The sequence below is a fragment of the Podarcis tiliguerta genome (assembly GCF_965153285.1).
Source record: "Podarcis tiliguerta genome assembly, chromosome: 3".
Lineage (NCBI taxonomy): Eukaryota > Metazoa > Chordata > Lepidosauria > Squamata > Lacertidae > Podarcis > Podarcis tiliguerta.
In genome coordinates this window covers 95,026,337-95,041,568 of record NC_139536.1, presented here as the reverse complement: position 1 = coordinate 95,041,568, position 15,232 = coordinate 95,026,337, and the positions used below count along the sequence as shown (strand labels likewise).

The window sequence follows — 15,232 nt, the reverse complement described above, 5'->3', positions numbered from 1 at the left end:
TTAATAGCCAATATAAATAATATAAAGGTCACATAACTATAGATGACAAAGACATAATTAGAAGGTTTATGATTTTTTAAAAAATCTCATGAGATCAATCACAGTTTCCTAAAATAACTTATATAAAAATTATTTGCTGCAAATGTATTTGCAATGTTTGACTGAAGAAAAGAGATAATGATTAGAAGAAATAAACTGTACAGTAATAAGATACATTCAGCCACAACACAATTCAAACTGAACAATTTAAAACATGGAAAAACTAGGTCACAATGGATTTATTGCAGACCATTTGAAGTCTTTTCAAGAAATTTTGGAACAACCTTTAACAAATGGACTGAATGAAATACATTGAAGATGGATTATGCCACAGTAATGGACACTGAGAGAAAATAGTTTCAATACATAAAAAATGAAAAGATAAGGAAAACATAAATGCAAATAGATCTATAACTTTATTAAATTTTGAGTATAAGGTTTTAACTAAAACATTGGCAAATAAACCAAAATAAGATTATTCCCCGATAATGGTGATCTAACAGACTGCATTAAAGCAAGGACATTAACAATAAATAACAGAAGAATGCTTAATATTATTGACTGTATAAATAAAACATAGGCACTGTGTTGTTTTTTTAAAAAGGATGCCGAGAAGGCCTACGATACATTAGAAAGGCTACTGACAGTGAAGGTTATGCTCTTCCTCCACTATTGGAGGCAGTCTTTCCATACTGGTTGCTTGAAATTGCTTATGGTGAGAGTCTTGTTGCATTAAAGTCAAGGCATCATCTGGCTGGCCACTATAGGAAAAGGATGCTGGACTGGATGGGTCACTGGCAACATCCAGCAAGAGTCTTTTAATATTCTTAAAAGAGTGCAGTACAGAAAAGCATGGAAAAGCCCCAAGACCCACCCCCAAAATAAATACACACAGACACTTATATTAGTTTAAGTTTTGGGGCAAATTTTGGCCACAACTTTATTGAAATACAAACACGTGAGCGGTATTGGCTTAGGCATTGACTCCCCACTATAACTGGCTCCACCTCTCAGGGTGATCGTCTAATGGGGTAAACCAAACAAGGGAGCTAGGTTGATGAGGACCAACCTAAGCTCACCCTGGGGTTCCTGTGGTCCTGGCATGGCCCTAGCCCCTCAAGTGGACTTCGGACGAGGTCCAGGACCCCAGATTCCTTTAACGGAATACCCAGTTCCTGGAGGGGCAGGTGATGGCCGTACCTCCCTTCCCCACAATCCAACTGAGCCAAACCGCCACCTTACAAGTTGTGACGATTTGCTAAGGGGTAGGCGAAAACCAAATGGCTAAAAGCCAATCTGCCGAATGGAAAAAAATTCCTACCCAGCCCCTGTTCCAAAACAGGTGACCCAAACCAAATCAAGGCCAAGCGACTCTACCTAAACTAGGGAGGGTGGGCGGGTGTTCAGCCGTGCAAATGCAAGTGCCCCACTTGCATCACACTGCTGCTTTTAAAGCCCCTGGGATCATGCCACCTACTGGCTATTGGCTAAAACAGCCTGGCATGATCCCAGGGGAATGGCCAGGACTTCCTGCTCCTCCCACCCCCATTTTAACCCTGTCAGGTGAGCTCTTGGGTCCCGAGCGCAACCAGGACCCTCTGTTATGAGGATCCCATTTATATGGATAAATAGCACAAGGATTTATCTTAAATAGCATAAGGATTTACCTTATTTGGCTGGGGAAAGACAATTTATTTCATAGCAGAATGAACCTGAATTCACCTGAATAAGTCTGTATTGTCTTTAGAGTGCTGGTTAATTCAATAAAACTAAGAATTCTTGTCGATTTCTGTTGTCGGCTGGGTTTGTTGTCCTCAGAAAGTTTTCTAGCAAATAACTGGTTCCTTTTACTGGTATCCATCATGGTTTGGAAATATGACCAAACGCAACTGTTAAGATCCACAATGTTTGACTGGTGTAAATAAACACATTCTGAAAACATTTTACGATTTCTCGGCATGTGTTTCATTAAATGATGTCTCCTAATGCTTTTCTTCCATAATTGGCTAGTGAAGACAAGCTAACTGTATATACTGAGATGTCACACTGTATGTTTTGACACTGGTTTTCAGGCTGAAACATCTTTCACTCTGTCGTCCATTTAGTATTTTGCTAAGTTAGTCATGGAGAAGGAGAATAACTTTGGTCATGTCAAAGAAGCACTCCAAAACCAACACTTTCCCAATTACCACATTGCTGCTACTCCAACAGGCAGCAGGTCCCAGTTTCATATGACAGTCGCTTCTATAAGACTTGATGGAATATTTTATCTTGATGCAGATGTAATCAAAACACTTGGTTACTTTTTTCAGGACACTAAGGTAATCTGAGAGTTTTCTTCCAGCAAGATCTTCCTTTGGGGAAGTGTTTTGGGGAATTGTTCCAAGGAAGGAATGTACATCAATACCGTTGCACGTGGCTTTAGTAGCAAAAATCCATGACCAGTGTGGACTTATCTTCACAACCTTTACCAGATGAACCCCCGTGTTCCTCTTCAATTCTGGCACAGTTTTCCACGGCTGATGCCACAGCCAAAGCGATCAGTGAAGGACTCTGTGTACAGCAGTCTACAAAGAACTGCTTGGTCAACCTCCTAAAGCATTTTAAAAGTTTGCAAAAGTATGCATAAGCATAGGGCATGTAAACGATCTATTTGCTAGAAAAAACAAAATGAGAGGTTTTGAAATTTCTGCAAGGGAGGGGCCCAGGGTTTGGCTGCCGGAGTGTTTTAAAGAATATGTAGTACTTTTATCAGTTTTTTAAAAAATAAAAATAAATAAATAAGCTGTGCTGAACTAATTGTTCTTCCACTGTTTTATTGTATTGCAACTCACCCTGGGACCATGTGATTGGGAAGGCCTAGGCTGGAAATTTTCAAACAAATAAATAAGGCTTCCTAAGAAACAGCATCTCCCTAGGATTAGAGCATTACTATCATTTTACAGAAGATGTCCTGGCTAGAGATCTAATGATATACTAGGCTGAGCTAAATGCACAAAAGGCATCTGTTGATTGTCATATTCCTTTCCACATTTGTCAGTGGAAAGCAACTGTGGCTAGGAAAATAACTATAAAAACAAAACAAACAGAAGGAGAGGGACTGAACTGGAAGACCTATTTCTACTCTCCAAATGTCAAATATTGTCTGCATAAGTATAACAAGAAGAGCATTTTGGCCTTTTACTGGCTATTACCCTCCAGCTGCTCTGTGCTTCTGCACTGATGCAAAGCGGCCATTAACCTGGTTTACAGAAGCAGTTATGCCTGGTTTACAGCCGCTTTGCGTAGACAGGAAAGAACAAAATGGCACAGCATACTAGCAACCGAAGCCCTCTAAGATTTTTGGGGGGCAAGTAATTCATAACACAACAGCCACAACCATTTTACTTAGTGTCTTTGTGACACTATGATGAGCCAAAGATTTTGAAGGGCGGTGGGAGGAGGAGGAGAATAGTGCTCTGGGTCTCCTTGACGGATGAATCGAGGGAGCTCGGAGGCTTGAATTCAGCATGTAATTAATATTTCACCTCAAAACTATAGACTTGGTCACTGTAGATTTGAGTTGTTTCCTTGAAGCATGAACAAAGGAAGGGCTGCTGGGAATGAATAATCTCTGAATGCTGTAATCTCTCCAGGGCATCTTTTATGCCAGCAGTAAAGCAATAAAATGAGGGACAAGTCTGCTGTTGGGCCCAGCTTGCTAATAAATGAATCGAAATTCTGAAGGCAAAATAAAAAATATAAAAAATAGCAAGAGCATTTTTTTTTTTAATTAAAAAAGAAAGATGTGGTACATAGCAGAAATAAAAAGGCAGTCTGGACAGAGTAAGAAAATCCTGTTGTGCCTTGTCTATAAGTTTAGTAAACCATGAAAAGGAATACGTAACTAATCTCATGCATCCACTTCCTGTGAAACAAATATTACCTTTTAGTGCTGAAAACTTTGTCCAATCAGACTTGTCTGAGTTTCAGGGCGATATCTGTGCTCTAATAGTAACACAGACATATCATCTGCATAGACTGTACAAATCATTTCAATTCTGTTGCACTAAGGAATTTATGGGCTGGGTTTTTGTTTTGCACGTCGAGGTCCCCAAGACACCCCAAATAAAAACACAATGACACTTAATTTTTGTTTAAGGTTTTTGGCATAATTTTGTCCACAACTTTATTAAATTACAGCAATGTGAGTGGTTGCTTAGGCATTGGTAGCACTAACTGACCCCGCACGGGGACAGCTCTGACATTCGCACCCCCCGCGAAGTCAGCAAGGGTAAGTCACCTGGGGAGAGAGATGGGACTGGGAACCATGCCTCACCTCTCCCCAGAATGCTCCCAGGGGCTTGCGTGGCCCTAGCCCCTTGCCAGGGGGTTTCGGACAAAAGCACGGGGAGCCCCTGGGTTCCTTTAACGGAAAACCCTTGAAGCAGCAGCAGCATTTTGGAGGGGCAGGCACAGCCAAATCCATAACCCTCCACCAACCAATTCCCAAACCAATGCCTAACCGCAACCTTACAAGTTGTGACGATTTGCTACGCAGTAGGCAAAAACCAAATGGCACCAGCCAATCAGCCAAATGGACAAAATTCCTACTGGGCCCCTGCCCCAAGGGCAGACGACCCCATGACAGGCATAGCAAGGTCAAGCAAACAGCCTAACAATAGGGAAGGGAGGGCGGGTGATCCGAAGCACAAAGCGAAAAGAGGAAGTTCGTCGCTGCGTGCATTGTATTTAACAAATAGGGCTGTCAATCAATAAATGGCAACATATAAATTTCCCCAGTAACAACCCACCCTTCTTAAAAGAATGGCCAAACCTTTTGCCTAGCAACAGTGAGGTGTCTCGTCATCCCCCACCGCAACACGTGCTCTCCATGAGGGAGAACATGCTTTGTGCACCTCAGAGATTTTGAAGCCCAGGTGAACTTGTTGCATAGGAGGAATCTGGTGCAGTTCATGCTCAATGAAGAGCACAGAGGCATGGCGATGGATGGAATAAATAATGGCTTTTAAAGGGTTTTCTTTTGCAGTGTATTTTCTTTTTGTCAATTACAAATTATGCTTACCTTTCATCTTCTCTTGGAGGTTCTTAGATTTTTCCCTGCAGAAATTATTGGACTGAGTTCACTGAACATTTCTCCCACACTGTCTTCTCAAATACTACTCAAGCCTTACAACCCCAGTTTCTTCTCCAACTTGGAATTTAATCCAAGCTGCAGAATAATTCTTCTGGAACAAATGGGGTGAGAAAAGTTCTCTCCCATATTCTCTCTCTGGAGCATGACACTGTGGTACAGGAGCCCTTGAGGAGATTATATTTCCCAGGGTCTACTTCCGATCTGTGACCTGGAATAGTGCATGGAAACATGCCAGGCACCGGAGAGGCACATGGGAGATGCATTCCTTCCTTCTCTCCCTCTCTGTGTTTGCCGCCACTGCGAGAGCGCAGACACTTTTCCACAGGAGGAAAGTGGGCAGAGACTGGTAAAGGAGAGTGGAAGATGAAATATACCCAACTCTTCTCTTCTCTCATTTTTCATGGTTTACTGTTGCCACTGAACAGGTAAGTCAGTTAAGTGGAAGTTGAGAGGATTTATGGGCAGTTATTGAGGCAAATAGGGGTTGGTGTTGGTTCAGAAATAAGCAAAGCTATTTCACAATATTTTGGGAATTATTACAGCTTATGCCCAAGCCAATTTGTGACAAGCCTGTCACAAGCTCGACCATCACTCAATCTAATGCAGCAATGAACTCCTTAGCTTCTCCTCATAAGATATTGGACTTTCCAGATCAAAAGAACATGGACCAGCTCAGACAATAAAAGAGTGTGAATTCTATCCTACAATTTTGGATACCTACAATCAAAACTGATGGGGGAAATGGATTTTCATTTGCACTGCAAGGTCACTTTCCTAATCATGGAGTCTACACTGATGCCGAACCAGGGACTTGGAAGGGCATAACTGAGACTTCTCACACACTAGGTCTCTGCTTCACTCATGTGTCTTTTAAATGGGTAATTAAATATATAATCTTTATTGCGGTCCAAAGACCCATAGAACAATTTCAGAACAAAATAAAGTTAAGACAGCCGACCACAAAAGAGAGAGAGAAACCGAGGTGGTCATTTTGTTTTGATGAATCAACCTATTAAGTTTGAATTTGCACATTATCATTGTCAACATGTGACAGAGATAGTGAAAGAGAAATCTTCAGATAATTTACAAAGCAGTCAATAAAAGCTAGAATTCATTGGCTCGGCTCATTCATGGCTTCATAAACTATGGTTTATTGCTTCTCCTTATGATTTAGCAAGGGAGCAGGGGGGGAAATCCTACCAAGGTTGCTTTACCTAGGCTGGAATCTGTCAGGTATTTACATTCCAGCAAAGTGTGCCATGCCAGAACCCAAAGTGGGCATGGCATGAGCAGGGCGTATTCACAGATCCATAAACACACATGGCCATGCACAGAAACAATAACATCCCTCCTATCCCCTCACTCTCCCTATCGGATACAAAGCTAAGAGGAGAAGACATAGGCATGCAGGATGACTGGCATTCCTGGCCATAGCACGGGGGCTAGAGCATCCCTCTATGGCCTCTGCACCCATACTTCCAAGCTAATGCAGCTGCCTGCCTGCCTTTTAGTTTCTTTCCATGCTGTAGCCAAAGAAGAGACAGTCAAGGAAGCTAAAGGGATGGAATAAGCTGCTAAAGTGCAGTCCCCACTCCCACACCCAGTACAGCCCTCTCCTGGTTTCTCTCCCATGGGACAGGTAGAGGGGATGTGGTCTAGGTGTGAACAGAATGGGGAGAGTGCCAGGTCTAGATGAAATGATGCTGTAGATTATAGCTGACCGGCAGTCAGTAGGTTCCACACCCCTGGTTTAGTGTTCTTCCCTTGCCCTTCTCTTCTGGCTTTGGTGCAAAGAACCTGGTTTATCCACCTAGAGTTCCCTATTACATCTGAACTGTAAAGCTCTAGTTTAATGCCAGAGAAGAAACCAAGAAAATAAGCTAAAATTTGATAACAGTAGAATTTGTTTGCAACTGGCAGTGATTATGTTATTAATATAAGAATAATAGTGGCTCAAGTGGCTTAGGGCTCTTCCACACTTTTAATACATGAAAGGGTACACCGTTTTCTGCTTATCCCATGCTTTCTAGGCACATGCCCAAGTGGTTTTGCCTTTGCACTGCCACTTTCCCCTGGAAAAGCCACTCTTTAGTGCTAAATCAGAGCAAGCATCCATCTGGAGGAAACCTGATTGACGTTTGCTATGATTCAGCAGTAAAGAGTGGGTTTTCCCGGAGGAAAGTGGCAGGACAAGTGGAAGCGGAATACATTTTGTATTTGAGCACCCTAATGTAATAAAACAACTTGGCCCTCACTGGAGGGCACAGCCTTTATATTTCTGGACTGTGTCTCAAAATCACAACGAATTAATTTTAACATCAAATACGCACAAACAATGAGGTCATGTTTCACACAAAAAGCATCATCATCATCATTTTATTTGTATGCCACCTTTCCATAGTTAAAACAACATGACAAGATTTACATAATTATCAACATAACGAAAGTCATAAGCAATAAATAAAACACATCAGAAAGTACACAACCAAATGGAAAACAATTTCCACATAAATCATAAAATCTAAAACTAAGAATACAGCATTAATATAAATCACAATTTAAAATGACATGGATAAAAAATAAAAGCAATTTAAAAAACAAAAACGGAGCCCTCTCTATCCAGCAGCAGCAGCAGCAGTCCTTTATGGAGCCTGTCAGGCCCTGCCTCAAGCCAAAATAGAATTCGTTATCATAATGGCACACTGAAGTCCTTTCAGAAAACTAGATAAAATAATAATAATAAATTAAACAGCATTTTTTTGTGTAAACAAAAAAAAGTATGGAGTCTTATAATATTGCACTGCATTGAAGCAGTCAAGCAAATTACTGAAGAAATTGCTGAGAGATCGCAGGGCACCAAGAATTATGAAGCATTAATCCATGCTTCAGTAGTGTTTGTAAAGGTTCTCTGGGGCCACTTACAAGTCTTTGCTTGGTTTCTTTTAGACTTGGAGGTAACACCACGGAACCAGCACACTGCAGAGTCACTCAGGTGGAAATTAAACCCTACCGAGAGCAATCTATTGCATGTTTAAGATATTATTCTTGAACCAATGCCCAGATTCCTAATGTGAAAAAAATAAAACCAGATCATCTAGTTCTTAAATAGAAGAAGAAGAAGAAGAAGAAGAAGAAGAAGAAGAAGAAGAAGAAGTAGTAGAGGGAAAAGGTTACACTAGGCACAGATGGCAAGAAAGGAGGTGTTAACTGAAATAATATAGTGTTTCTCCCTACTCAATTATTTTAAGACTAAAATAGGAGCCCCAATGTAATATAATTTTTTTAGATTTCTGATCTCTCCTGTTGCCCAGCAAAATATTAAGAAAACTATGCTTTATTACATGTCTTCCAAATGCCATATCTACAACCACAGGATCACTGGTTTAATTTAAAAACAATGCTACTGCTAACAATGCTGAATAACTTTATGGAGTAGTAACTAAATTATATTCAGACTGGACCCACAGAAATCAATGGCCTTATGTTACTTAACTATTGATTTCAATGGGTCTACCCTGGTTACTACTGGATACTACCTATAGCCTTTAATTATCACAAACATCTTGCAGTTTTATTTTTAAGACGTTAAGACATTCCACAGAATGAAGTTGTCTCGTTTCAGCTAAATTAAAAATCCACCAGCAGCTACTATTTATCCCCAAAGGCTGTTTGCAGTGTCTTGAGATCAAGTGCAGCTCACGGTTGATACAATCAAAATGTAAATCATACACGCGATGAAAATGATATTTCAAATTTACAATGTAAGGGCACAATCCAGGTAAAGTTAAGAATTTGTACGTCCACTGATTTCACTGAGATGAATTAACCACATCCTGAACTCCCATTATTTGAATAATGTATTGGCTTCTCTGAATAATACTTCCAGTTCAATTTTCTGTCCACATTATTGCAAACAAACATTAAAAACAGACAACAAAATCCATCTAAGTTAACTGAACTCTCTTCTACTGAGCTAACTGGAAATTAAAAGCACTTGCACAATGTTGGCTGGGTTATTTATCTTCTGTTGGTATTTATATCCTACTTTTCAGCAATATGAACTCAAAAGTTATTTACAAAATACAGAAATGATATTATAGTAATAAAATAATAACAGGAGAGCATGACAGAAGATCATTTTAAAATCCAGTTGAATTAAACATCCTAAACATTACGTGCAAGAAACAAATTCTCCCTCTGCCACCAAAAAATAAGAAGAAATGGCACCGGTAGGATGAGCTCTTGCGCAAAACCTAGTGGAAGACTTATTGCAGGACAGTGTATGAAAGGTTGGATTATAGTTTGAGAATAAGGGCAGTATTCAATGAAACATTTCTGCTAGCTCAAGGATTAGGGCCCTTGGGCATGCTCTGCCCTCAAATCTGCTCTGGACAAATGGGAAAAATCCCAGAACATACAGAACATATTTAGGGGGCACCTATAGGGAGGAGAATGTTCCATGGCACAAAGAGAAATCTTTGCACTGACAGAATCATTGCCAAATAATAGCAAAATGCTATTAATTCAACAGCAGAATGTCAATTGCTCGAGATAAATTCTAACTGTGATATGTTTCTATATGCCCTAAAATGAATACTCACACTCTCCCTTTCTTTTCTTTTTTCTTATTATGTTATACTGACCATTGCACAATACTGGGTAAAAGGTATTTCCATTTTTATTACAAGAGAATATTGGTCTCCTGCTGCCCAAAGGATGTATTGTACTTTACTCAGCACTAATTCAATTCATTTTCTGGCATCTAACACAGCAGTACGTCTCTTCTCCACTCTCCCCCCCCCCCGGCTCCCGCCCCCCCCCCAGCAGCATCACATCTAATGACATGTTCCATCTACTGCCACCGTAGAAAAAGTACTAGCAGAATAAACAAATCATGCAAGTCAAGTATCACCACTATTGACTTTCAAAATTATTAAGGATGCTGATGCGCAACTCACCTTCAGGTTCACCACAGAGTGTACACTGTGACTCTGCAAGGAAAAAGAAAGAAAGAAATACAGAAAGTAGTCAATACAGTAGCCTTTACAGAGATTATCACTTTTAAGCTAGGATTGCCTCATTATATCCTTGAGCTTCTCCTCTCTTGACGCTATATTTGTTTGATACATTATATCTTGGACAATCAGCACTGAAGCACAGATCTCTTCCCACTTTATGTTTCTCTCTTTCTCTAACTCCAATACCCAGTACTCATAGTAGATAATGAATAATAATAATAATAATAATAATAATAATAATAATAATAATAATTGGAACCGGCCCATCTGACTGGGTTGCCCCAGCCAATCTGAACTAAGGAGAGTGAGAGTGGTGCCTATATAAACATTGCTTTTGCATACATGGTCCCATGCATACAAACACCCACAGGTGACGCATACAGGTTGTTGCTGTTGTTGTTGTGTGTATAAATTTTGATGATACACAAAGTAACTGAGTAGCTTACAGCTAGGAAGCTAAATAGCTCCTCTAGGTTGTTGATAGCTTCTTTGTAAAGACTATACAATGTTCAAACTCTTTATATTCAACTGAGAAAAATATATTTACAATCTCATGCTTATTCAAACATGGGTACATTCTCACTTGAACTGTAGAGCTCAGGTCTTACAGTTTCTTTTGGATTTTTATTTTTTTATTTTTTTACTTTCACCTCTGCAGTATTCTTTCTGTTCCTTACAGAGAGCTTTTGTGCACAGGTTTCTGCCTAATAACCTTTAGGGATCATCCTCTGTCTGCTTCACTTCAGATACATCACACTGACCCACAATGTCCTCAGCAGTATCCTGAGAAGCTCTCTCAGCCGCCATTCTCCCTCACAGAGGGGGAAAGCAAAAAGACAGTTAAAAACGACAGTTATTGGAATAACAGTCACAACAGAACGGAATGTCTCATGTGACTCACAGTCAACCAATCACATGAGAGCTACCACCAAAGGAAAAACTCCACGTTAAAAATAAACAGTAATTAACATAAGTAACCATTCCCATTTCAGGAAATTAAACCGTTATCCTTAACACAGGTTACATGATCCACATCTATACACATGGTCCTTGAGATCAGGGGTTCCAAAGGTTGATAGATTATAACTCCCATCACACCCTTGACCATTGACCATAACTGGCTGCAGCTGATCCAAGTTGATGCCCAACCACATTGGAAGGCCACAAGTTCCCCATCTCTACCATTCAGCAAACATGCTAGGTTTGATGCCCCAGTGAGCTGAGACTGCTTTTGCAGATGTCACTCCTCTACCTACATGCATACAAAAAGAACCAAAATGATGTCTGCACACAAGGATGAACCAGGAAATAATAAATGGTCCAACCTTTCAACATAGAGGACTTCTGTGTCTTTAACAGCTTGAGAAATTTGGGATTTTAAAAGGTCTTTCCCCCCACATTCCACAGTGCTGCAGGAGGATGGAGTTCCGAAACCTACATGCAGCTGCCAAAATCCCTTCATCCATATAACTATTTAAGGCACAATGTGAAAAACCTGGCCGTCTCTTAACAGACTACAAGATGCCTCTGATGTAAGCCAGGAACCCTACAGCTGTTAAACGTAATGTTAAAAAGTTTGTTTCACATTTCTGTTCCCCATGTGCTCTCAAGGCAGGTTGCAGGAAAATCACTCCAAGAATAACATTTCCTAACAATCCTATTTTTTTAGTGTATACAGAAAGCTAGACACTGCTACAGAATATAGAACAAGTCCTTGCCAGGGGAATTTACGGTCCACTTTAGAGAGATAGAACAAGGGGGGAAATGGAGATGAGGTAGAATCAGGCGTGTTTTTTTAAATAAAAAAAGTACAGTTGTATCTCGGGTTACATACGCTTCAGGTTACATACGCTTCAGGTTACAGACTCTGCTAACCCAGAAATATTACCTCGGGTTAAGAACTTTGCTTCAGGATGAGAACAGAAATTGTGCTCTGGCAGTGCGGCAGCAGCAAGAGGTCTCCATTAGCTAAAGTGGTGCTTCAGGTTAAGAACAGTTTCAGGTTAAGAACGGACCTCCGGAACGAATTAAGTACTTAACCTGAGGTACCACTGTACTGAGAAATGAATAAGGGAATGTCAGGAGGCAAGACTAGGGCACAGAAGCAGAGGCTGGGATGGTTCCGGAAGGCTTTTCTATAAGAGCAGCTCTTGAAGTTGTACTCCAAGAAGGAAAAGGCAGCACTCTGATGAAAGACTGCCACACATGGTGCCCTGGTTAAAAGAGGTAGCACCGCAGAAGGCTTCCCATGGACCATCCTTGTATGGTCTGCTTCAACACTTGGACTGTATGCTTCAGTATAATTGGTGGAAGCACAAGCCTTTCAAAACATTTCCCATTTGCATTGCCTACAATCTTTCAAACTAATATTATATCAGAAAGTGCTAACCACTTTGCACCAAAAGCTTCCATTTTTATTTCTGCTAATGGTTCCACTGAACATGTGTTGTTGTTGTTGTTTAAAGTTTACAGGGAAACACGTCTCTATTTTGCATTCTCAGGGAACCATTTTTATTTCATTTCTTTCCCGTGTAAGTCTTGAGGAGATGTGGCTTTTATTCCGAGTAATGTTATTAGAGAAAGGAGCGTCTGACTTGCGCGCACATACCGTAACAAGCAACTCGTCTCGTTCTTGTCATTTAGTTAAAATGCTTTAGTCCGCTCTTCATCATTTGATCCTAAGGTGGGTTAAAATGCAATCGAAAGCAGCGTTTATTTTGTCTGCATATTTTGCCTGTAAATTTGTCTGCTTTACTATCACGTCAGCTGAGAACAGAGATGTGAGATAAAAGTTGTTTTGTGAAGAAAAATGGGCACAACGTTGCAAAGCGACCAGAAGAGCGTGTGAGGGGAAGGATATAACTGTTTAATCACAGCACTTGGGAATAGAGTTATAAATCTCACGAGGAACAGAATATCTCTCGGAAAAAATGTTTCTGTGTTGGTAATTCGAAATATGGCGATGTTTCCTTTGAGTCAGCATCGTCTCAGCGTGATTTCAGAAGCCTGCCTGCTGTTGGGAAGTGCCATCTTTCAGCTGAGAAGTAAAACAAAGGCACTGATCATTCACAGTAATTAAAAGATACTGTGAAATTCTTTTCTGTAAGCAGCAGTTTAAATAAGCCCTCCGCGCTACAACAGCTTACATTCTGCAAAGGGTGTTTTTCCCCAAACGGCACTTCAAACTCTTGGTCTGCTTTGTGCAAGAGAAGGGCCATAGCTCAGTGGGCAGAGCACATACTTTCCATACAGAGATGTCCCAGGTTCAATCCCAGGTAGGGTTTGGAGGGATAACCTGGGCTTCAAACACAGGGAAGCCACCGTCAGTCTGAACAAAGTCAATGCTTAGGTGAATGAACCATGTGTCTCACTCAGTGTAGGCACTTCCTATGGCCCTATGTCAGGCATAGGCAAACGCCGGTCCTCCAGATGTTTTGGGACTACAATTCCCATCATCCCTAGCTAACAGGACCAGTTGTCAGGGATGATGGGAATTGTAGTCTTAAAACATCTGGAGGGCTGGAGTTTGCCTATGCCTGCCCTATGTCTTACATTCCTAAGGAAAGACTGTCAGCAACAGAGATTTGAGCTCCTTTGTAAATAAGGCAGCTGCTGGCAGACAAGTGGGTACAAATATCGCCACTCATTTTCTGCACTTCTAGAGTCTGTGAAAGCTTCTGCGAGGCAGTGCAGTTCATAGAATCACAGAACTGTAGAGTTGGAAGGGACCTGAAGGATCATCTAGTCTAACTCCCCGCAATGCAGGAATCTCAACTTTAAGCAGGTGGTCATACAGTATCTGCTTAAAAACATACAATGAAAGAGAGCCCACAACCTCCCAAAGAAGTATTTTCCATGGAAGAACAGTATCCTAGCTGAGCCTGGCAGGACACCTTGCTCTATGTTCTTAACCCCTTCATGTATTAATTAGAGTTAGAAAAGCTAGTTATAAGTGGATGGCTAATCTGCAAGCACTCTGTCCTCACAGTTGCCAAACAGATGCCTATGAGAAGCTAGCTATCAGAAAATGAGCAAAACAGTACTCTCTCCACATGCGAATCCTAGCAACTGGTACTCAGAGGCATATTACCTCCCACAGTAGAGGTAGAACATAGCAGTTGTGGCTAGTAGCCATCTTCCTGTTCAGCAGTTACGAATCTATCAAATTTCCTTAAAGTTCATCAAAGTCTTGGTCCCTAAGCAGCCCTATCCTATGCTTTAAGCTTCCTTTCCCTCCAAATTTCCTTCCAATGCTCTTTTGGGGCTCATAAACAAATTGGCTTCCTCTCCCTGTACCAAACCATTAGTGCTAGAGCATATTCACTTCTCAGCGCATGGCAAATGAAATATGAAAAAGGATTTCCTGACATGCTATCTAAAAAGTCTTCCTACTGCTACTCTCGGGGTTGGTTCAAGCACTATAGCACTAGGTCTGGGGAAACTAGGTCCCTCACTTGAAGCAAGCCTTGGCTTCATGTGCTCCTTCCTTCCTTCCACCCCCCCCCCCCAAAAGTGCTCCCTTTACTGCAGAGAGAAAGATAACTGCTTTAGTTGCACATGGGGTTCCCCTAGTCTTCCTGCTATAAAAACTGTCACAAAACACACTAATAAGCACAGCATCCAACAAATCTAGACAAATATTACACACCTGAGGGGTAAATAAAAACATATAGCTAATCATGAGCCTTCGTTCTATATTTCCAATGCTGCTACTGTTGATTAGCAAAGTCACCCAGCCACACAGTGGAGCTCTACTACTTCAATAAGTCAACTCAGTTAATCTATTAATTAAGTTGTTTTCCTTTCCTGTCTCAGAAAATAAATTGCATGAGTTAAAGATGACAGACTAAATGTACATTTACCGTAGATACATTTTGACCTAGATAGGAGAGCCTGTGTCAACAACTGTTGCAGCAACAGTTTTAATTAATGCTGTTCATTCTAAAAAATGTGCTTAGTCTTCAACTTGCTATCTACTCTATGCCTAGTATTCTCTTTCTCTACAAACTTCTAGGGTCCATGAATATGTCTCTTAAAA

General features: G+C 40.8%; 1 protein-coding gene across 12 annotated transcripts in view; it reads right to left on the bottom strand.

Annotated features, from left to right (window-relative positions):
• Positions 1–15,232, bottom strand: part of DLGAP2 (DLG associated protein 2) — a 391,216-nt gene that overhangs the window by 213,879 nt on the left and 162,105 nt on the right. For 8 of the 12 annotated variants that reach the window (XM_083431533.1, XM_083431526.1, XM_083431535.1 and 5 more), the window contains one exon: positions 10,135–10,167. In XM_083431533.1, the coding sequence (XP_083287659.1) occupies positions 10,135–10,167 (33 nt within the window). Of the gene's footprint in view, positions 1–10,134; positions 10,168–10,844; positions 11,025–15,232 lie in introns of those variants that run through there. The other 4 variants (XM_083431538.1, XM_083431536.1, XM_083431539.1 and 1 more) reach the window with 4 other exon arrangements.